The sequence below is a fragment of the Asterias rubens genome, chromosome 4 (genome assembly GCF_902459465.1).
Source record: "Asterias rubens chromosome 4, eAstRub1.3, whole genome shotgun sequence".
Classification (NCBI taxonomy): Eukaryota; Metazoa; Echinodermata; class Asteroidea; order Forcipulatida; family Asteriidae; genus Asterias; species Asterias rubens.
In genome coordinates, this window is record NC_047065.1 from 16,942,849 (window position 1) to 16,967,418 (window position 24,570).

A 24,570-nucleotide genomic window follows, 5' to 3' on the forward strand; every position below is an offset into this window, starting at 1 on the left:
ATAAGCACAACACAAATTCCAAAGAGGGAAGGTCAAATTTAACAAAAAACATGTAGCCTGTACGTCGTGTGCATAATGTGTTGCATGCACTAAATAAGCGAGTCTTTATTATTTAGTAGTAAAGCGATGACCGGGGACACGCAGCTAATTTCCACTCTCCCGTTTTATAAACAAATTTAATATTTTCACCTGGCTGTTGTGGAATGTGGTGAACTGTAAGTAGTGTTGGTTACTGTTTTCTGCTTGTGTCCGACTTCCTTCTTCGCCAGTTGCAAAAGGTAAATACATCCTATATAGTAATAATAAACTGTACCTTTTTATTCGTGTTGTTTTTGGTTTTGTTTTTGTTTTTTTCAATATCGGCAATATTTAATTTTTGTATTGGGTAATTTAACACAGTATGGCCTCATTTACTTTCTGTTTGCATCACTTACAGTTACCCTTGAACTTGGTACATTTTAAAATAACATCGACATCTAATCTAGATCCCTGTTAATTTAAAGGTTTCGTTCCGCTAGTTCAATACGGGAGACGATAGCAGAACGAAACCTACAGTGTAGTTATAAAAATGTACCAAGTTCAAGGGTTAAAATAAAAAATAAAATTTTGGGGAGTGTTCGATCAATATTGTTGAATAATTAAAAAAAATAATTAAAAAGAGCTAAGAGAGTTTCCGAATCCTTGTGACCTACCTTCACTCATAATTAACAGTCAAAGGGCTATAATATAATACATTAGTTTGTTGGTTTTTTGGGGGTTTTTTTTACCCCCAAAAATAGTTTGGACCTTTTCTTACATAAAACACTAGTTCGTTGCTCTCCTCGAACATTTAAATGCAGTGGACACTATTGGTAATATTGTCAAAATCCAGTCTTCTCACTTGGTGTATCTCAACATATGCATAAAATAACAAACCTGTGAAAATTTGAGCTCGATTGGTCGTCGGAGTTGCGAGATAACTATGAAAGAAAAAAAACACCCTTATCACACAAAGTTGTGTGCTTTCAGATGCTTGATTTCGAGACCTCAAATTCTAAACTTGAGGTCTTGAAATCAAATTCGTGGAAGCTTACTTCTTTCTCGAAAACTACGTCACTGATGCAGAGGGAGCCATTTCTCACAATGTTTTGTACTATCAACCTCTCCCCATTACTCGTTACCAAGTGAGGTTTTATGCTGATAATTATTTTGAGTAATTACCAATAGTGTCTTTAACACTTGAGATTCCGTAAATTATCAAGGTTCATCTTCAAAATTGCCCTTTGAATTTAATGTAAAAAATAAAGGGGTTTGTCAGAAACTTGGATGTGTCTGTTTGTCACTTCCGCACACATGAGGTCAAGTCTATACAGTGATGAGGACAGTGATCTGGCTTAAGAGACTAGTGGCTTTGGCTAGTGGCTATTGCTAGTGGCTAATGGTGTTAATGAATAAGTAAAAGTTTTTATACAATTCGTTTTCTTCTATTTTACATCCATAGGACATTATTCTGAATCATGGGCTGTGGTTCGTCCAATGCTGCAGGGAGCTACCAATCCGATGTCAACACCATGTGGAATCAAGTCAGACGCACAGTGGACTCATCCACTAAGACGAACGACAAGAAACTGGTCATTCGTCGCTCAGGGTGGAAAACAGTCAGGATCTTTGTGTCGTCCACTTTCAGAGACTTCCATGCTGAGAGAGAAATACTGATCAAAGAGGTCAGTTCAGGCTGTGCTCAAATTAATGGCTGCGGCTGTTGCTCAGGGTATGGGCCCCTTATGCTTCATGTTCATGGGACAATCAAGCCAGACCCATAGCTGCAGCCGCAATTAGCTGGACACAAACTTAACTGGGCAAAACTTTTGCTGACCTTAGAAAATGAAACATCATCGTACATGTGACTGATTACTTGTTAATTTTCACTTTGCATAAATTTGTAACAAAAAAATTCTGAGAAAATAGAGTTAGCTGTTGTAAATTTCTTCCCAAAATCTCTGCCAAATTAGAAATGACATAATATTTTACATCCTTTGGGTTGGTTATATTGCACAAGTGTATTTTAGTTGCCCAAAACATTTCAAATTAATGTTTTGTTTTTTGTATCTCTTACCAAAGGTATTTCCTGATCTGCGTGTGTGGTGTGAGAAGAGACGTCTTCATCTTGTAGACTGTGACCTCAGATGGGTGAGTAACCATGGCAACAGACAACAACTTCCTCAAATAAGATACTAAGCTTATGAGCTTACAACACTTTTCTTGCATTTGTTTTGGTTCAATTGCTTCAAATTCTGCCCTGTGCCCAATTTCATAGAGCTGCTTAAGCAGAAAATATTGCTTGACACATTATCTGCTCAGCATAAATAAGGATAACAGTCACAAATTGTACATTATTGACATTAATTGGCTGGTAACCTATAAGAAACTGTATGAAATTGGGCCCAACTCTTTTCAAAACTTATTCAGCACCAACTTTTGTTCTTCCAAGTTTTCCAAATAATTTGTAATTTAGTTGTGAGTCCTTGGTATAAATTGTTTTTGGGTTTTTTTGTTTTTGTTTTTTTGTAGGGAATTCCAAAGGACACTACAACAGAAGAAACACTTCGGACATGTCTGGGTGAAATTGACAGATGTTATCAAGATAACGTTATGCCATTCTTCCTGAATCTTACAAGGTATAAGGACAGTATCTACTCGCGCAACACAACCTCCTTTCCATTTTGAAATATTCCAAAATAAGTGTTGCTTTGTTTTATGGATTTGTTTTACGGATTAGTTTTTTTCTGGTGGTGTTTAGGAATTCAAAGAAAAAAGAAAGTGATGGTATCCGTTCATTTATTCATAAAATGGCAGCTAAAAGGCCCAAATTGTGATTTCTAACTTTACCTTTTTTTCTGTGTTTGTTTTTGTTTGTTGATCCTACCATGTTTTTTCTAATCTCTGTTTTAATTCTTCTGATTTTTGTTGTTTAGCCTTTCTGTTTTCTTTCCTCCTCTGACAGTGTTTGCATCTTTTGTCACAACAACTCAAGAGCAAATAGTCCACAAGCTCAGGTCTCCATTGATCCAACAGGTCAAGATTAACAAGCAGGTCAATCTTTGACTCTCGTTTGGAATTAATAAATGCACTTATTAATAGATAAGTTGATTAGGTCTTTGCATGTTTGTTTGATTCTGTTGGACTGGACACTTTTTGGCACTGGACACTTTTTGGCACTGGACACTTTTGGTAGTTACTCAAAATAATTGTTAGCATAAAAAATTACTTGGTAACAAGCAATCGAGAGCTGTTGATAGTACAAAAACGGCTCCCTCTGAAGGGATGTAATTTTTGAGAAAGGGGTAGTTTGTCACTCACCATACTTCAGGCCTAAAGCTTTAGGCCAAATACTTTAGGCCTAAAAAGCATTTTATTACGCATGAAAGCACACACATTTATTTTGTGCAACAAGGGTGTTTTTTGTTTCATTATTCTCTTGCAACTTCGATGACCATTGAGCCACAATTTTCAGAGGTTTGTTATTTTATATGCATATGTTGGGATACACCCAAGTGAGAAGGCTAGTCTTTGACAATAGGAGACTTTCTGGGACGATAGAGGGCAGCAGACTTACCGGGTAAATCCATTGTTCTCAGAATTATGCGCATGTTCAGAACTACGTAAACAATGGAAATTTACCCGGTATGTCTGCTGCCACCTAGCGTTGGAAAGTCTCCTATTACCAATAGTGTCCAGTACCTTGAAATGGGATCGGGCACACTATGAAATCAGAGCAGGCATGGTAATAGTGTCCAGTACCTTGAAATGGGATCGGGCACACTATGAAATCAGAGCAGGCATGGTAATCTTCCCGCCTTTGTAGTCTGAGTACAACTTTTCCAGTCTGAATAGCTGTGAAATTGCAACAACAACAAAAGTCTACTTGTACTTCATCTGAAAACACAATTAACTTTTGATTGTTTTTCATTTTTCATTATTATTTTATCCTACAACGCATGCTTAGAATCATAGTACAGCTCTGTCCCACATACTGCATCTCTCTGGAACTCATTGTCGGTGCATGTTACTTGATACGTTGTTCTTCATTTCCGTTAACTGTGACTTTTAACTTGGGAATGACATTTCAAATAAATAAAACAAACTATTGTACAAGATACTTCTTTTGAAGTTAAATAACCCACACAGAGCAAAACATTTTATTATGGCGATCTGTGAAGCTAATTCTAGAACTAATTTCTAAATGTTGTTTTTCTTGGATGACATTTAGTGAGCGTTGTGGTTGGATTCCTAATCAGATGGAGGTGCCACCATCAATCCGTTCCGACTATCGCTGGATTCAGGGTTTGTCCGTCACAGAAATGGAGATCATGCATGGTGCCTACCGTAAAGACAATTTCAACTGTGAGTGTAATTACGTAATGCATGTTAATTGCTGTATTCAATGTTGAGAACTGAATAAACATCAGCTATTTTCACAAGCTATCGCTTCAAAAAGAGAAAGTTACTGTGGGCTTGTAAGAACCCATTCATATCGCTTCTCTATACATTCCAACAAGATGAGGCTGGTTCATCTCGGTGGTTTTCTTTCCTTGCTTTTGACCTCTGTGGACTCCGATTCGAATCCAACCTCAGGCCACAGGTACATGTTGATTGAGTTTTTCAGTCCATCCTTATAGCGTGCATGGGTTTTCCCCATTTTGGGGTTTTCCTACCAAAAAAATTTCTTTTTGGTTCCATTCATTCCTGTTCTTAGCGCTATAATTGTGCTTTTGGATTTGTAATAGCCAAACAAATCAGTAAACAAAACGACATCTTATCTTGGGTTGCTTTCCAGCGCTGTTTATGATACGAGATTCTAGTTTTCTACAAGAAGTTCCTAAAGAACATCACAAGGATTTTGTGGATGTTAATCCCATCGCTCCTGCTAAGCTGCAGATGTTGAAGCAGATGCTGAAGGATCGATTCAGGGTAAAATCTTTGTTTATGTCTGGTTTATTGCAGATTGAGAAATAGCTGCCATTCTATCGCCCTCCCATCACCTTCACAACTGAACGAAAAAAATCAATTATTTTTGGCATAGATGTACATAAATCTGAGGTACTTTTGTAAAAAATGTATGTATTATTTTGGCAAAGGAAGCTATGACTGTAGATTTAAGAACAAGAAACCTAATATGACCTCCTTTTTGAACTTGGTTAAGTTTTACTACACATTGGAGGAAAAAAAATGCTTTAAACAACAACAACCTGCACAATTGTATAACAAGTGGACTGCTCTTCAAAATTAATTTTTTTAAATAAGTAGGATATACTGGACTGTCTGTTAGTGTTATTCCCCCTTTATTTATTTTCTTGGTATGTGATTTTGTTCATGTTTGTTGTATTGTTTTATGAATAAGATAAAATTAAAATAAAAATAAAAATAAAATCTATACAAAATTGAAGAAACTTTTCATTTTGAACGATATTGTTTATTTGAACCTCTCAGAAAGACCAAGTGAGTTTCTACAACTGTGAATTTGACGGAGTCAATAACCAGGGAAAGGTGGAATTCAACGGGTTGGAGAAGACCTTAGGAAAGATGGTGTATGAATTCTTCCAGAGGAGGATCACAGAACAGTATCCTCTTGAAGATGGTGTTCTGGACCCTTACCAACAAGCCAAAGAAGCTCATGAGGTTGGTCATCTTGGTTTGATAATAAAGACTGATCTATATATAGGCTCTGCCCCTTCATGCATTGTCCATTCACTGTGACCTAACGGTTAGAAGTCTCTAACTTTATAAGGAAACACGGACTAATGAAAGAATGTTGGTGCAAGTCATGCCGAGATTGGAATGGTTTCATGCTCCTTGCACCAAAAAGCTTGCAAAGCAATGCTCTGGAAATTGCAACCACATCACATAGGTTAATTGTCCTTAGCCACCTCCTATGTTTCTCTCCAGTGGAGGCTAATAATGAGTGACCATGAGCAGTAGCAAAAAGGCAACCCAGGAGTAATTGCTTTCTATTAAAGGAGTCATCCAATGGTTTTTATCAAAAACAAAATCAAACTCAAACTTGATATTTCCCTTAAAATGGTGTAAAACACCACTGTGTTTTGTACCTTTCAACTGCTGTTTTTTGTAAAAATCCCAAAATATTTGATGACATTTCAAATATATTGTCTGTACATTTTCTATAAAGAATTTTCAGTTCCATCCTGAATGATATTCAATCAAAATAGAATTAAATTCCTTGTTTGGAATGTACAGACATATTTATACATGTATGTATACTGTGTGATGACGTCGAGTTTCAAGCTCTGCTCTGCAAAAAAATGTAATAAAGTGACCAATTTAACACGAAGCCTTAGAGAATTTTCCCCCACTTTCATGAGGATTCTGTCTATTAGAAAATGGGTGCATCACAAAACTCAATTTAGCCTTGAAGACCATGTTTAATTAAGGTCAGGCATGTTAAAACAAAAAACATTCTGTGAAATTTTTGTCTTTTGTGATCGTTCTTACTTCATTTTCGTTACTCTGTTCTCCTGTTTATGTCCTCAGTCCTTCATGAAGAACCGTAGTGCCTCGGTCTTGGGAAGGACCAACATTCTGGAACAGGTAGGACGTCTCTCCTTTTTCAATTTCATAACAAATTGGTACCTTTTTGTTCAGGTACCTCTCATTCTGCAAAGTCTTTATACCTTTGTTTTTGGGGGAATTGTTTGATTAAATTAACCTCTGAAAGTTTATTCAAAATGTGGTTGCATTTTTGATATATCGCCAAAAATCTGGGCCAAAAATGTCCATGCAGGAAGAATAATCCTTAATACAGTACACAATCTGAGATGCATAATTAAGCAGTACTGCTTCTCAGATTAAGAATTTCTGGCATAAAAACTGTTTTTTATAGAACCACATCTTGAAAATAAATTGTTCTCAAAATGCTGTATACTATCAAAAGCTGCTTTTAACAAACAGTTTTTATTGCCATTTATTGCCATTAAGAGTGATTACCAAATGGATACACATTCCCTCTAAGTCTCTGCTTTTCTTTATGTTGGTTTTATAAGACCATTATGCATATAGAGAAAGGACTTATGAGTTATGAAATAACTTGACCATGATGAATATTATTCTTTGCTGTTAACCCTTTACACCGATAAACACAGTTATAATAATTGAAACTTTATATGAGCCATATTTTGATTTGTGAATTTCTGTTTAGATGAAAGAGCACATCATAGGGATCGGTGTTGATGTTCCCTTGCTACTCTTAGGAGGACCTGGGACTGGCAAATCCTCAATTATGGCAAGGGTAGCTGATGTGACGGTAGCAAAGGCACTCACCAAAGAAATACCAGGGTACAGTCTGTTTGATTTCGTGCGCTAACATACCCTCAGCGACCTGGCTTTAATGTAGCTTTTCTCTGACACTTCAAATAAAGAAATTGCGTCACAATTTTTCAATAAAAAAAGGACAGGTATTTTGTGAGGTTTCACCTCTTGTCTCTGAACATGATTCTGAGCCATCCCAAACTGCGGCTGGATTACAATTATGCTTTATTTCTTAATTACATTTAATGGTAATAATAATAACAATAATATAATAATAATATTGAAGTCTTATAGCGCACGTATCTACCAAACAAGGTACTGTACTCAAGGCGCTGAGTATGTACAAATTTCCAGAAAGATATAGTGATGAATTCTGAGACCCACTTATTCAGCACCTTATAATGGTTTACAATAATGTACAAAGTGCTACAGTGCATAAAGCAGCCACAGCCAAGAACATCTGGGCGAACCCCCACTCCATGTACTCTTTCATGGGTAAATTTAACCTTGGATTTCAGGGGAATCCCCAACAAGCACAGCTAAACCTTGTTAATTGGTGAATAATTCTCTGGAATGTCATTTCCCACTTAATTCCCCCACTCTATGGTCTCATGGGGGTTATAATCCACTTTATCAAGCTCTACTCCAAATGTAAACATTGGTCTATCATGGTCTATTCACAATGTGCTGACCAGTACATTGCTGACCTTAGCAGAGGTGAAACGAACTTGAAAAAAGGGCTGGTCAATAAACCAAACTTCCCCACCATTAAACAGTAATCTATCAAGCTGTGTTAACACCTTCAAACTTGGTGAATACTCCTTGAATTAAAACACACTTTGCACCCAGACACCCAAGATAGCCTCAAGCTATTTCAGCAGTACTACACAGTGAAAGAAAACACTTTTCTGCTCTGGCTTGTGGTAGTTGAAAAACAAGGTGTAAAGGGTGAGTTTACAATGACGAGGTGAAAAGTGGATTTTCAATCCATTTTCCCAACTTGCCATGTACCTTATCTGCATGTACCACCAACTATAATGGCGACCAGAAATCATTTTCTCACATTGCATCATATTTATTATAACAAGCTACCAAACAACATCAGAAACACTCATTCTCTCAACACATTTCAAACTCAACTCAAAAAACTTCTGTTTACTGCAAGTTATTTACATAAAAAACTATTGTTTTAGTGTAGTTTTCTGTAGAGAGCTTGACGCGACACTTTGGTAGTTTCTTTTCTGTAGTGCCTCAAGTATTTTATTAGAAAGTGTGCTTAATTTGTTCTTATTATTATTATTATTATTATTATTATTATTATTATTATTATTATTATTATTATTATTATTATTATTATTATTAAGACAAAGATTTTCAAAGACAAAGATAGCCTTACCTCTACACCATCCCATGCAAAGCTGTAAATCTGATCACTGTTCCAATTCCGTTTTCTTTAAACTATTAATCCAATTGCCTTTTCCTCATGGCAGGGGTGGGGAGCAAGGATGGCACGTCTTCTACCATTTTGTCGGTGCCGTACCAGGTTCACCAAATCTTGAGATGACTTTGAAACGCCTCTTAAGGGAGCTTGGAGAAGTCAATGTAAGTTTAGTTCTGAGTAGGATTGCATTTGGTGGTTGCGTTTGAGTGAAAACAGCGACAAACAGAGATAATATCTTTGCTTTTCTGGGTTTGGGAGACATACGCCTTTTTATTAGCGACAGGGACATTTGATCTTTTATGCAGTCTCCTGGGCATCCCACTGTTGTTGAACAGAAGTTTTTATTTCTATTTTTTTGATTTTTTATTAAATGTTTGAATATGTACTTGTGAATTCTTTCCCCGAATAAATATTATTATATCATTAGAAGTATTAAAATTTGATATTGTAGATGTGACCAATATTTAACAGGAATAACCATGATTGAATTGTTTGATTGTCAGGATACAACGATGCCTAAGGATCTAGAGTCAGCATGTCAAGTCACTTATGCAGTGCTGTCAAACCCCAACACCAAGCCTGTCATCATTATCATAGATGCCCTCAATCAGGTAAGACTTTTGTCTATTTTTTATTATTATTTTGTTTTTCTATGCAAGTCGCCAGACACACAAGGCCTAAAGGCCACTTCAAGGTGGGGGCTAAAATTATTTGATTCCAGAGGCTGTTGCCTTCTACTCCAAGGGCTGAAACAGGGTTACCCCCTGTACAGTCCATATGGATGTAGGCTTGAGTATCATCAATCCAAAGCCTGAATGGTAGAGCAGAAATTTATAAAGCACTACAAACAAATCTCAAAGGTTTTTTTCTTTTTTGAAAGGTGCCATCATTTGGTTGGTTTAAAAAAAATAATATGCCTCTGGAAGTATATCAAATACAATGGCATTTTTACAAATATAACACAAGTTGTTTTTTCCCCGCCTCCTATAAACATTAATTATTGTCAAGATCCCAACATCAGGCATGTTGTACAATGTATGTTATGTATTTTGTGCATTGTCTGTGGCATATGCGAAAGATTGTGTAATTTTTCGATTTTAGAACAGCATCCTCTTTAAAAATGTGTTGGGAGAAAAAAACCTTCTTTAGGTGAAAAATGGGCCCTGCAACTTTAATATCAATAAATGCATGATGTGCACGCTTCGTTTTGCCCCCCTCAGTTTGATGAATGCAAGGAGGCCACTGTACTGAATTGGTTACCAAGCAAACTTGGTCCTCAGATTCGCTGCATCTTTTCCATGATTGATGAGACGCCACAACATCAGACATTGCATTCAAGACCCAACAAGCCTCTGGAGGTGTATGTCACTCCGCTGGACATGTCATCCAGAGAGGTTTGTTTTCTTATGTTGTTATATTTATCATTTTATTTATTGTTCCCCAAACAAAGATGTTGACAAAATAGAGACTACCAACTTGGGGCTAAATAGAGCGTTTGTAGAGCGACTGCATTTATCAAATCTGACTTTAGACAACTTTACTTCATTTAGCCCTTAATGATTTATTAATTTCTGACAACAAAGAGGCAAAACGACAGAAAAGAACTTTTAAAAATTCATCGGAAAATGCTTAAAATGAAATATAGTTTTAACAATGATAATTATTTAAGATTTGTATAGCATACCTACCTTAAAAGGCAACCAATCTGCCCAAACAGATGCACTTTAACATTTCAATAACAAACAGTACAAAATTTAAGTAACAAACTAATAATAAATCAACAAAAAGTTTAGGAGAGATATTTATGTCATAATTTCTTCCAGATAGAAGTGGTGGTTCTGCGAAGAATCAGAGGTGGGATGAAGTCCGAGCCATACTTTATGCAAAAGGAAAATTTAAAAAAAGGAAATTGGGATGGAACAAAGACAAAATTACTAGAGCAGGATTTGAACCAATGACATCCGAATTACCATGCCAGCGCTATACCAACTGAGCTATATCTAGCCCTATGTTTGCAGTCTTCGTATTTTGACAATATCTTTGTTCGGGGGTGCCATGTCACCAGGGATTACACCAAAGTTAACGATACAATCTTGGATGCGGCACCCAGGGGATCACCTTATAAGGTGATGCGACTAATTTCCCCAGTCAGTTGCCCTTTTATTTTTGAAACAGCCGCTTATGTTATTTTCTATGATCAGGCAATTGTTCAAGAGACTCTTGGAAATTATCAGAAGCGTCTTGATGCAGAGCAGATGGCCAGTCTACTCAGTAAAGAATCTTCCCAGAATCCTTTGTGGCTATCGGTGGCATGCGAGGAGCTGAGGGTGTACGGAATATTTGAAAAGCTCTCTGACAAGATCAACAGCTTAGCCGACGGATTACTCAAGTAAGTCCCTCATTTGATCAATATAAGCAAACAAAGGTTCCTGCCGATGATGAGTCTTAATCAAGGATAAAGAATATAATTTGCTTTAAGCCTTAATCGTAAGTAGCGTAAACTCAGTATTTTTTCCGAGTTATGTTTGTTCACGGGATGCGGGAAAGTCCCGAGTATACTGTGCTTAATGTGTATAATAAGGGTACAAACAAATTATAAGATCCTTGTCCTTTAAAAGGTGGAATGTTCTTTATATGTAATCCTTTATTCTGCTGGCATCTTAAATCTCAAAATTCTGTAAGACGATGACAGGTCCATTTCTGGTAGAGTGCAAGTGAGAATTTTCTTGAAATTCTGGCCCAATTGTCCCTTTGTTTCCCGCCTTTTTTGTCTCAGTCTGTTGGAGCAAGTCTTGACACGCTTTGAGGAGGAGAATGGCGGGCAGTTACTGATTGCCTCTCTGTGTCTTCTGGAATGTTCCTGCCGCGGACTCCTTGAGACAGAGCTCTTGAACATCTTGGGTGATGAGGATAACCTCATGCCCGGGAAAAACAAGTCGGGAGAAAAGGGACAGGAAGGTAATTTTACTGAAAAAGTTGACTCAGAAATTAAGGTTGTTTTTGTTTTGTTTTTTTGGGGGGGACTGTGTATTTTTTGCAAGGTCGATCAAATCGGCCATGTTTATAATGTATAGGTATAAGCAGGGTATACTTCTTGTTATTGTCAAAGACCAGTATCCTCACTTGGTGTATGCCATTCCAAAACATATGCCCAAAGTGACAAACTGGTAAGAATTTGGGCTCAACTTTTCCTGCAAGTTGCAAGAGAATAATGAGCTCATAAAACACCACTTTTTGCATGGAACTAAGTACTTTCAGATGCCTGAGAAAAGCTTCATGTGCACGAAGCCTAGTTCTGAGATTCAAACGTTTGGGTGAAAAGATTAAGCGGGCTGTGTCTAAGTGACGCCAGAACTGGCAAAGGATAGAAAGTAATATTTTCCTTTCAAATTTAGAGAAACATTGAAAATCAGAAGTAACTTTTTTCTTTCAGAAAACAGAGAGAAAACATCGGAAGACATTAGTCCCCTCTCAGCTCACAAATGGGCTCGCATCTTTCGTGCCTTGAAGCCGTTTTTACGTCCGTTTGGCGACAGTGGAGAGGGGAGGCTGGATTTCTATCATCGTGCACTCAGCAAGGCAGTCAGGGCAAAGTAAGTATAACACTCTCTATTAATGGTTTATTCTATATGAGTATAAAAAACAACCAAAAGGTTGACACCATTCAAATTTACAAAGTATTTACAAAGTTAAGAAAATAGACAGTAAACAGGTTAAATCAGTATATGTCACACACAAAAGCAAAGTTAATAAAATATTATTCATTTACAACTAAATGATCAAAATTATTTTTGTAGGTATTTCGACAATGGTCAACAGAACAACTCTGAAATCAGCTCAGATGGGATCTACAATTGGTGGCATACCAAACTGGCCAACCATTTTGAAGGGGTGACGAATCTGGAGCGGAAGGCAGAGGTAGGTGTTCTTCATTATGGAGAGCGAAAGAGTCTGAGGCCAATTTATAGTCGGTCGCGCGATGGTCGCGCGATTGAAATCTTGAAGTGTGATCCTAAAAAATACAGCATAGTCATCACTGAGACCTAAAAACTGTGTCTTTTTATGATCGCTCGTGAAGATTTTCATCACTCAACCATCACGTGACCATCGCGCGATCGATTATAACTCGGCCTATACGGGGTGTGAAAATTTTAATCTGATAGGATGTGGGACTTTAAATAGGGGAGATTGACCTAATGGCATAAAACGCTTCAAATAACACAGGGTTGAGAATTGCTTTTACCTGCTGTACAAAGTATATATAGCAGGTAAACATTGTTTATATGTTTGAAACATGGGAACACATCGTCGTGGTTATTTAACGTATAGGGGAATCAGGATGCATTCCACTATAATATGGTCCGCCAGGTGGCGTGTAAATTTGAATATGAAAAGAGGCAGTGATGCCCGAAGGATGTGTACTGGATGAGTAGTTCATTCTATAGCCTTGCGCTGCATGAAACTAGCACGTCTTTTGTTTGAACAATATGTTACTGAAATTTAAGTAAAAAATATAAGAGGTTTTTAAAGACAGTTCTCTAAAGAACAAACTCTACCTGGCAAGTTGACACACATATGGTGTTACCGCAAACCAAATAAATTTGTATATATGTTCATAAAGCTATAAAGAAATCCTGCTCTTATATTAGGTGTACTTGTGGATTTACTCGTTCTGAAAGAATCTTTAAATTATTTACTGCGGGTGTTCTTCTAAAATGTGGATCCTTAGTGTCACACCTGAATCTCATGCCTTGTTTTTACATCATGTGAAAGCAAATTTGGAAGTGATGTGAGTGCGATTCATCGCAGTCATCTTACAGGCGATGTGTGTGAAACAAGCAAAAACTTGTCAACCCTTTTTCAATAATGTGAAAATTGCTGATCGCCTCGGCAAACTGTAGAGTGATCGAGAACTGTATGGATGAATAGCCCGTATATATGTAGGCCTACAGTTTATGTGTAAACAGAAGGAAAGGGGGACATTAGCATTAATTTTGAGATGTCATGTTTTTAAATTTCAGGAATACCCACATCATTTGGTTAAGATCAACGACAAGAAGCGTTTGATAGAATTCCTGAAGGACTGGGATGTATTTCATCATTATTACATAGAAGCATTTAGCGGAGAGTTGTTGGCTCTTTGGAGACAGGTGCGTTTTGTTCATTCATAACATTGAAGGATTCAGTGTAGTGTCATGGCGGACAGTCTAGCCTTAGACACAAGCTACTGTCTGATTTGAGGCATGGTATCCTTCGTACTTCTATAATCTGGTTTCAAATTTGTTTTACCACCACGAAAATCAAATAATTGATTAGCCTTTCAGAAAAACTATTAGAAAAAATACCAAATCCATTTGGTATTTGTTGTTCTTACTTTGTAGTTTCAGTGTGACAAGGAAGTTAAAAAAAATTTTTATAAAAGGTTCATAAAGTTTTTGACAAATAATGTAGCACAGTTTTGAGAAAATAATACAGCGCAGAGGCACAGTCAAATTGTTTAATACCGCTGTGAACTTGAGTGGTTTTAAGGTTAAAATATTACACTTGTTTGTTTATTAGGTGGAAATAATGTTAAACATTCAATATGCCTATTGGTTGTCGATTAAGGCTTGTGTTGTGAAACTTTGTATCTATTCAATCCACTAGGCATCGGACACCCAGAAAACAATGGAGGAGTGTTACCTTAAGGCTCTTGAGGTCACGAAAGATGACCCAAAAACCAACTTGGAGGACCTTGGTCTATTATATGAGAAAGTTGCTCGAGTCCTGTAAGTCAGTTAAGGACGAATGGGAAAAAAGGGGCGGGATAACCGGGTACGAGGGGAGGGGGTAGCAAATAGGGATGAAGGAAAATCAATTGAAGTTTATCATAACAATAAAAATAACATATGTTTATAGCCCAGTGGCTGCGACTTGTGCAGTAAACACTTCCTGCAGGAAAATTCACAACTGGGATCCGAACGGTGTTTCTGCTCATCTACAGGAGAATGGCCTGCTGGCAGTAAGGAGGGATGAACTCCTCATTTGAAATTGATGTACCCGCATGTATCTGAAATTCCCACTGAAACAAATCAGTAAAAAAGTCCCACCAGGACCCCGGTTGTGATATATTCTGCGGGGAATCCTGGTTCTACTGAATGACCTTAACCGGGATCCCGGTTTTAAAATAACTGGAATCCCACCGAGACTTTTTTATCCCAGTTTGATGCCCGGTAGGATTCTGGGCTTAATTTCTTTGGGGTTATTTCTCTCTGCAAAGCTTCAAACATCAATTGAAAGAAAGTTTTGTAGCAAACTACTTATATACTTTCAAGTGTTTTCTTTTCGTGTTGACAGTTCGCAGTCCAATCAGCTTGAAGGTGGCTTTTCACTGCTGGAGAAGCTTTTTGCTGTTGAAGAAGAGCTTGGTAATCGTCCGGAACGCATGATGGTGAATTATGACTTGGCTGCTTTATTGTCTAATGCGGTAAGCTAATCCGAATCAATGTGTTCAGAGTTTTATTTCATTAGTAGTCTTTAGCACTCCCATTCCCAATGATACAACAGTTTTTCAGCCCATATACTTTACTGTCTTTTTTGCTTGAAATTATATATATATATGGGCCACAATATTCTGTCAAAATTTACCATTTATTACTGGCTATCATACAAGCGTTTTAAAGGAGTACTGTGCCCCGGTTTATGGGTCTCAGTAAGGGAATACAAGTTCCCCCATACAGAACAAAAACGTACGGTAAAAGAACCTTTGCTTTCAGCGCACCCACACTTTGGAACTCTCTTCCTGCTACTCTCCGTTCCCAGATAAACCCGGATCTCTTCAAATCCCATCTCAAAACTCACTTATTCACTAAATCTTTTTTGTAATATTGTATTGTTTAGTTAAATTGTTGCTTTCTCTTGTATAAATTAATTTGTTTATTTGTTTTGTAAAGCGCATTGAGAGTACTTGCAGTACTGAATTGCGCTATATAAGCATTTCTTATTATTATTATTAATAAAAGGGTAGCGACGAGTTCTTCAACGTACGTTTAAAGCCGGCAGGGTCGGCGGCCGTGTGATAAAGGGCCGTGTGATAAAGGCCCGAGCCGAAGGCCCTGCAAGGTTTTAAACGGACATTGAAGAATGAGTCACTACTCTTTTATTCCCATTCATAAATGCCCTTTTGTTAAAAAAAGTTAACAAATACAGTTATAGACACTTTAACAATTGAAATTTTGAGGTTTGAAATATTTTTTTCCAAAACTTTGTGAAGAATTTGTTCGAGGCGCGTGGGTTGTTTGTACGCGCGCGATTGAACTACTGGAGAAGATGACAATGACAAAGCAAGCAAAAACTACAATGAGAAATATGTCACATACTGGGAAATAAGGAACTTTTTACAAGATATTTTGAACCTAGCCACAGAGGATGAGGTTTGGATAGTCTGGTCAACCGAATTCCAAAGACGAGGACCATAGTGACGGAGAGTATTTGATGTGTTTGATGTGCGTGCGAAAGGGACATGCATGTTGGTACTAGATCTAGTGTTGTGGTTATGAACGTCTTTTTTAAAGGTGAAGTAAGACGTGAAAAGGCGAGGAAGGAGGTTATGAGTGTATTTGTACATGAAGGTGCCTGTTTGAGATTTATTAATGTCGGAGAGTGTAAGGGTGTGTAATTTGATAAAAAGAGGTAATGTGTGATCACGTGGTTTGGAGAGTGTTGCCAGCCGGATGGCTCTTTTTTGAATGATCATAGGAGAGTGGAGTTTACTGGTGCTAGTGCATGCCCAAACAATATTACAGTAATTGAGATAAGGAAGACTTAAAGTGTTGTAAAGAGAGACATTGGCAACAGAGGGCAGAAAGGAGCGAAGCTTAGACATGATGCCAGTATTGCGGGAAGTAATTTTCGAGAGGTGTGAAATGTGCTGAGTCCAGGAAAGTTTGTCATCGATAACATCGCCAAGGAATTTGGTTGAATGTACCCTTTCAATAGGAACATGGTTAATGCTGATATTGGCGTCATTGATGGTAGACTTTGATTTGGAAAAGATCATGTATTTAGTTTTTTGAGAGTTAAGAGAGAGTTTGTTTGTACTGAACCAGGAGGAAACTTTCACTAGTTCACTGTTCAGCTCTTCAGCCAAAGTAGGCAAGTCAGAATGAGAAAAAAGAATAGTGGTGTCATCCGCAAAGAGAGTAAAAGACAATTTGGAAGAACAATGGTGAAGATCGTTGACATAAATAAGAAAAAGGAGAGGACCAAGAACAGAACCCTGAGGAACGCCGTGGGTGATATCTTTCATGGAAGAATCCTTCTGTTTACATGTAGTGAACTGTTTCCGGTTGCTAAGGTAGTCTTCAAACCATGAAAGTGCGATACCTTGGATGCCGTAATGGTGGAGCTTAGCTAGCATGATTTTATGGTCGATGGTGTCAAAAGCTTTTGATAAGTCAATGAAGACACCGGCAGAAATCAAACCATCATTAAGTGAAGAGATGAGAGAATCAGTGAGATGAGTGAGAGCAAGATCTGTAGAATAGCTGCTGCGAAAACCAAACTGATGGTCAAACAAGAGGTTGAGGTCAGATAGGAATTTGAAGAGACGTTTATAGACAAGACGTTCTAAGATTTAAGAGAAACAGGGAAGGACAGAGATGGGACGGTAGTTAGAGATTTCCTTGGAGCTGCCATTTTTGAATACATGAATCACTTTAGCAATTTTTAGTTGAAAAGGAACAGAGCCAGTAGAAAGCGAGAGGTTGAAAATGTGAGCGAGGGGTCGAGAAATAAGAGGAATTACTGACTTGATAACAGAATAATTAATGCCATCAAAGCCACAACTAGAAACACTCTTGAGACTTTTACCGACTTTAACGATTTCATTGGGACAAGTTGGCATGAAGAAGAAGGAAGACGTATTAGGATTGTGAAGATGGGTTAGAAGCAACATTATGGCCGTCTGTGATTTCATCAGGAAGCTCAACTTTCTTGTTCTTGCCCAAGATGTTATTAATTTCTCTCCAAGTGCTCTTAGCGTTACCTTCGTTGGTGCTGAATTTGGAGGCATAGTGATCTTTTTTGGCTTTACGAATCAGAGAAGTCAGTCGATTCCGATACTGTTTATATCGGAGTTCGTTGGCATTGGTTGGGTTGCGGAGGAACCGTTTATACAGGTTATTCTTGTGGTTACAAGAACTGATGAGATATGATTTGCGCGTTCCGCGTGATAATCTTGCGCGCCCGACACGCGGAAGCCAGCTCAGTGTGCATTAACAAAAGGTTATGCACACCCACGTGACACGCTATCCACCAATAGGAGTAGAGAAACTGTCTGGGGTATTTATGAATTCCTGATTAATATCTCATCAGGCCTGAAGTTAAACATAGACGCCATAAGTTAAACATAGACGCCATCATGGCCTTGGTGCCCCTTCAAAAGTTTTCCGATTAAAGGCAGTGGACACTATTGGTAATTACTCAAAATAATTATTAGCATAAAAACCTACTTGGTTACGAGTAATGGGGAGCTGTTGATAGTATAAAACATTGTGAGAAACGGCTCCCTCTGAAGTAACATAGAGAAAGAAGTATTTTTCCACGAATTTGATTTTGAGACCTCAGATTTAGAATTTGAGGTCTCAAAATCAAGCATCTGAAAGCACACAACTTCATGTGACAAGGGTGTTTTTTCTTTCATTATTATCTCGCAACTTCGATGACGGATTGAGCTCAAATTTTCACAGGTTTGTTATTTTGTGCATATTTTGAGATACACCAAGTGAGAAGACTGGTCTTTGACAATTACCAATAGTGTCCAGTGTCTTTAAACTAGATTTGAAGACATAATTTGCAAAATGAAATATGGCCTTCACCCCAAAGATGTTTAATACCCAGGCCTGATATCTGAAAAATTTCACCAACAGAAATTTCAACTTCATGACTTTATTGTGAAAGCAATGATGCCAGATTTAAAGCCTGCAATACAGCATCGAATGAAGGCGTTGGAACTCAGTAAAGACCTCAAAGGAGAACAGTTTAGGGTAAGGACCCTCAGCCAGATTATTAAGCTTTCTCGTGCTCTTTTAAAAGACAAGTGTGTCTTTTCTTTCAAACTGTCTAAGATTTGTTATGCCCCACATTTGGCCTTGCCACGGAATTAGGGCATACTGTTTCTGATCTACCCATGGTATTTGCGTGGGTATATGGGTGACATTAAAACAGGATCATACCAGGTGACTCGTAACAAAAGAGGACGGTCCCGGTTTTAGCGAAGGACCCTGTTTGGGGAAAAGGCCACATTGGAGAGTGTATACAAAACCAATGAGAGCTGTTGGAAAAAAAGTTAGTACAAACAAAAGAGGATCAATAGACTGTGTTGTTTTTGTAGGGCAAACCGTATGCGCGTCCAAACGCGTACATCAACGAAGCACGCCTCACGTAGTATTCCCGTTTGATTTCTACAGCACATGCACGCACACAGGCACCCACACGCGCACAGACGCCATGTAACTGTAGGTCAGATATTTGAACGGTGACGTCATATTCAATATGGTCTATATATTCAATGAGGTCCTTAGTTGCAAGTATTTATGCACACTTGTGTCTACACATTCTCAAAAATATATCCTTGTATGTGGAGCATTCTTTTGTTCTTTCCTTTGTCCCTGATGCCCAGTGACCAGGGCACTGATGTAAAGCAGATTGATTCGGATATTGTAAAATAGCCTACCTGTATATAAGAGCTAATTATTATTTCTATTATTATTGTTATTATTATAGCATACGAGAAAAGAAGGTACTCTGATATTCATAATGGTTTTTGTGTGATTGAATCTTCCAGTTTAAACGTGCCACTTCACTCACTGACCTGGCCTTTTGTCTACGGAACTGGATTTACCTAGGAGGTGATAATTCAATGACTCCAACTGAATCTAGGAAACTTTTTTTTGACAGCATCGAGGAAGCAAAGGAAATATTCAAGGAAGTAAGTACATTGCTTACATAAAATGTCCGTAAAATGGCTCATAAAATGTTCTCAAATGTATATAAAATTAGCAATTGATAGAAAACGTTTGCCATGTCTTGCCCTTTTCTTCGCCACACTTGACAACAATTCTTGTTTGTTCGTTTTATCTCCATGCATTGAGCGGGTGCAGTGGGAAAGCCTCTGTCCTTAGGTAATCCCTCGGACCTGCATCTCTGTTTCAGTGGAGAAGTTTTGTCCAATGAGAGCTGAGCTTTGCATTTGAAGATTTAGGGGAACGTGCATCAATTTTATTTTATTTTTCACATTTGTTGCAGCTGTTCATTAAACTTGATCAATTCAACTCATGTAGCTAATGAAGGACAGTCCTACACACCTTATCAATGGTCCTTCACACCGTATATATGTACTTGCTGTATTTTGTGGGATAAGGACTGAAATTGCCTCCTTTTTAAATAATTTCCTTTTAAAATAAAGCTGAATTTAAGAAGTCTATAGCCAATCAAATCAGGTTGGGGCTACTCCAACAAGTGAGCACATAGGCAGCATATAAAAGTGTGCATTTACGGCTTCAATTGTTACCAAAAGGCCATGGCAAGCTGCCAAAGTGTATAGGCCAACTTTACTTTTGTTCGTTTTGAAACAAAACAAATGTTGGGGCAAAAATGCTCTAATGGTTTGTAGCTTTTCTCTGGTTCAGGCAGGAATAAGTTTTGGTAAAAGAAGTTTCAGGTGCAACACAAATGTCAAAGAAGTTTCATAATTTTGTTTCTTGTGTTGTTGGGAGTTTAATCGTGTTTATGTTTGGTTTATTTTCGCCAGTTGGGAGACCAAGCACAACTTGGAGACTGCATCATGACTGAAGCCATGTTACGCGGGACTACTGATAAACAATTAGCCTTGAAGGTAAAAACTTTGTAAATCATCAATTTAAGTAGATTATGTTCATTTTACCTAAACTGTAGATAAAAGTCTGTAGAAAAAGAGTACTTTTTTGTCAAAGGGATTTCTTAACCTTTTGACGTTGTATGCTAACATATTCACACCAGCGCATAGTCGTACTGCTTAAATTAAGTGATTAAAATTTATTTTGGTTGCTCTCAAACTTTTCTAACATGATACATAAACCCTGAAGGTTCACTGAAGCCACAGATCCAATACAAATACTGTGTGTAGATGGGATAGCACACTCAGTCCCTACAAAAAGAAAAGAAAAAAATTCAACTTAACTAAGAAAGTGTTGTGTATTGTCTTTTGTCTGTTGTCTTTATGGCTTCTGACTGGCACCCCCGAACAAAGATATTGACAAAATAGGGACACCGCCAATATAGGGCTAGATAGCTCAGTTGGTAGAGCGCCGGCACGTTAATCCGGAGGTCGTTGGTTCGAATCCCACTCTAGTCAATTCTTTGTTCAACCCCAAAAATCATTTACAAATTTACCCAGTCAGTTTCCCTTGTGGTTTATATTGATGTCTTTATGTTAGGCGCTATATAAATCAAGTATTTTATTATTATTATTATTATTATTATTATTATTATTCTTGCTGCTGAGAACAATAGAAAAGAACTGATGAGTGGGACGCCCTCTATCATCTCAAAAGACTCGCATTGCTGAAATGTTCTTTTTTCTTGTAGTTGTACAGAGAAGCCGAAGAGCTAATTATGCAGTCCTGTGGAGAGATGAGCATCCTAGGTTCTCGTATTACCATCAACTTGGCCATCCTTTTTTTAAAGATGGGGCGAGATGAAGAAGCTTACGACCATTGGCAACGAGGAAAAGTATCCAAAATAATGGTGAGCTGAAATTATTGAAGCATTGTACAATATCTAAAACATTGGCAAATTTTGATGTCACAGGGCTGTTTTTCGCAGCGATGTTTCACAGAAGTTGAGCGCAAGTCAACCGATGCGAATTATTCGTTGCAAGCTTGTGACGGCAAAATTCGTTTTGCTTTTGCTGAAATTATGAACCAGGCTTAAATATTGTAACAATGGTCGATAAGTTTTAATCTATTAGACCGTGCAAGGCATGAGAGTATGAAAAACACCTGGATTGAAAAAAACTATATCTTATAATAAGGATTAGAGTGGCTGACAAGGTCCTAAACAGCCGTTGCGATAAAGGATTGATGAGCCGATTACAAGGTCCTTTGTTGCATGCTCATGACTCGCACCATTTTTTGTGTTTCCCATTTAAAAATACCATTCTGTTAAAAATGTCCGAAAACCTTTAAGAGTTGAGTACCCCCATACCCAACAGTTTGGCCCCATCTGGCCTCACCACACAAATTTACTTTCCCTCCACTTATCTTTTGCAGCTGAAGGGGATTGATCATCCATCGACACAACGCGTCATCAATTCATTGAATACACCCAGGATGAAAAGAGTCGCTGAGAAACGAGCCAAAGAAAAGGTTTTACTTTAAGCGACAAAATTTAAGGAAAGATTGAATGAAAGTCACATGTGAAAGTTTCAGCTGAATACAATGTCTACTTGTTGAGAAAGCGGCAAAATAATGTCATAATAATGTTTGAACAGAATATTGAATCTAACCATATTGTTTACAAGGTGACTGGGTACCAACCACGTCTCTGGCCAACTCTGAAATTTGTATTTATTATACTTGAAGTCTTTTTGCCCTCAAAAACATTCTTTCGTTTTGATGAGAAAATATTAATGAAGTTGTAACACTGAAATATTGACTTAGAGTTGGATTTTGTAAAGGGAAGGTGTATGTTTGGTAATCACTCTTGAAATGAATGACAATAAAAACTTGGTTATAGAAGTTCAGCAGCCTTCAATAGTATATATGAAGCATTTTAACAATCAATTCACTTCTAGGTATAAATGTGATTTGAGAAAAAGATGTCATTTTTTATCCGCAAACATTTGACTTTGTGTGTATCAATAACATAAAAGTCTTCCTGCTTGAACACTTTTGCCAGGCAAAGTTTTTAAAAATGTTTGAGTTTTATTATTGAAGCATTAATTTATCAGAGTATACTCTTAAGGTAAAGTTTAAACGTTTTTTATATCTAAACATAATTTACATTCATATTTTGTGCATTGCACGTCCTTTCATCATTCAATAAATGGACAATAAATAAATCTATTCTATCTATGATATTCTATTCTAGTAAATTTTTCTTTGTTCAACCCCATTCAGTTTCCCTTGTGGTTTATTATTTAAAATCATTTAAAGTTGAACACAGACTTTGAAAATGTTGGGAAGTCTCTCTAAATGCAAAGATAATAATAGATCTTGTTTTTTAGATTGACAAAAAAAATGTATATTTTTGTTTAAATGTAACTTTTTGTGTCTCAATAGCAACAATCTTTTCACAGATATATATTTTTATTTTTAAAGCGCCTTTACACCTTATTAAAAAATGTAGGCCTACTGTTAAATTATAAGAACTAGTTATTAATAGTAGTATATTATTTAAGTAAAAGATTGTTAACAGAGTTCAGCTCCATTATAGTCCCATCTGATAAAGGTTATCTCAAATTTGTGATTTTTTTTTTTGGTTAAAGTCATACAATATCACGAGAATTTTACACATGCATGATAGCAAATATTTGTTTAATTTTTAAACTTGTGGAGCATTCAATATTGTATTTTTCTTTCAAGTTTATTCAAATTGTACAGAATATTGATGATATATATAAATATTGTATAGGAAGAACAGGGAAATAAATAACACTTGGCATGTCATTTTCTGTCATGTTTTCACAATCAGAATGTTAATGTGATCGAATCTGTCAGATTAGTAAATTAATGCGTGACTTAAAGGGCACATTGCCTTCATCAAATCTCTTTTTTTGCTGGTTTGAACTGCTCTTTTCAAGAATTGTTCATGCAGAGAAACACCTATAGTGTTTGTAATTTGTTAGTATAGTGATTAAAGAAACATAAATTTGCCCCTTGAATTGAAAGACACACTGTCCGTCCGTGTCCAAGGCTCTGCAAAAGCGGCATCGACCGTGTTCGCTATGAATATACAAAAACCACACATTTTGTAGGCATGTTTATGTGAATAATTATGTTTATTCTTTTTATAACATCTTTCCAATCATATTCATAAATTAAAAAAAAAAAAAAAAAATGGGGGCCAATAAGAAGGCAATTCAATGTTCACCGTTTTTTTTTAGAGCGCTGTTGTGACCCTCCGACAATTCCTTCTATTTATTACTTAATCTGTCTCCCAATGAGGGTATAAGTGGTTCTTCAGTTGTTGGAGAAAAACCCTTGGGTTTGGGCATGTGGTGTGTGGGGGGGGGGGGGGGGGTAGCTAGGACTGCAGAACATCAAAGGAGCCCTGAAGGTTTTGCCAAAGATTGCATGCATTGAGGGGATCGTCGGGACAATTCTCCTCCATCTGTTTACAACTTGTGAAAGAAAGGCCCAAAATATTCAACACATCTCAGAGGAAGAAAAAACAAACAAAAACAGTACCCCAGCCTGTGCTCCCCTTCCTGCTGCCACCCCGCCTTTACACTCACTTAACTATTAAAAAATTAAAGCCAAGTCTCTGAAGAAAAAAACTGCCCATATCATCAATTTGTGTTTTTATATTTTGTTGTTCAGCGATTTGCCCTAAAGCAGTAGGCCTTTATAAACGGATAAAACGAAAGTGAAAGGTATTTCCATCAGCAGCCTTTCGGCTTTCATTGTGAGGACTGATACAAGTTCATTTCATAGAAACTATGGCAACCGTACACAATGCACTCTGATGATGTATGGTGTGTGTGAGAAATAATAATAAGCACAACACAAATTCCGAAGGGAAGGTGTAGCCTGTACATACGTAGTGTGCATGCATATGTGTTGCATACATGCACTAATAACTAAAGC

At 37.3% G+C, this 24,570-nt stretch overlaps 1 protein-coding gene across 1 annotated transcript; it reads left to right on the top strand.

Moving 5' to 3' along the window:
* Nucleotides 1-214: 214 nt before the first annotated feature.
* Nucleotides 215-23,424, top strand: LOC117289313 (telomerase protein component 1-like). Its single transcript, XM_033770381.1, has 24 exons — nucleotides 215-278; nucleotides 1,481-1,703; nucleotides 2,101-2,169; nucleotides 2,551-2,657; nucleotides 4,250-4,383; nucleotides 4,817-4,950; nucleotides 5,470-5,658; nucleotides 6,529-6,585; nucleotides 7,193-7,329; nucleotides 8,793-8,904; nucleotides 9,247-9,354; nucleotides 9,964-10,137; nucleotides 10,945-11,132; nucleotides 11,520-11,701; nucleotides 12,177-12,336; nucleotides 12,541-12,661; nucleotides 13,765-13,893; nucleotides 14,390-14,511; nucleotides 15,080-15,209; nucleotides 18,652-18,768; nucleotides 19,569-19,712; nucleotides 20,535-20,618; nucleotides 21,350-21,508; nucleotides 22,033-23,424. Exons 2-24 carry the CDS (start codon nucleotides 1,497-1,499, stop codon nucleotides 22,138-22,140), a joined length of 3,072 nt encoding a protein of 1,023 aa, XP_033626272.1. The 5' UTR covers nucleotides 215-278; nucleotides 1,481-1,496; the 3' UTR covers nucleotides 22,141-23,424.
* The last annotated feature ends 1,146 nt before the right edge of the window (nucleotides 23,425-24,570 follow it).

What these genes read in the sequence shown, in the direction of transcription:
- LOC117289313 (XM_033770381.1), top strand. Translation starts at nt 1,497, where the DNA reads ATGGGCTGTGGTTCGTCCAATGCTGCAGGGAGCTACCAATCCGATGTC. An exon ending in CCGTAAAGACAATTTCAACT is followed by an intron (nt 4,384 to 4,816) that starts GTGAGTGTAATT and finishes GTTGCTTTCCAG; the next exon opens with CGCTGTTTATGATACGAGAT. An exon ending in TCAAAGGAGAACAGTTTAGG is followed by an intron (nt 18,769 to 19,568) that starts GTAAGGACCCTC and finishes TGAATCTTCCAG; the next exon opens with TTTAAACGTGCCACTTCACT.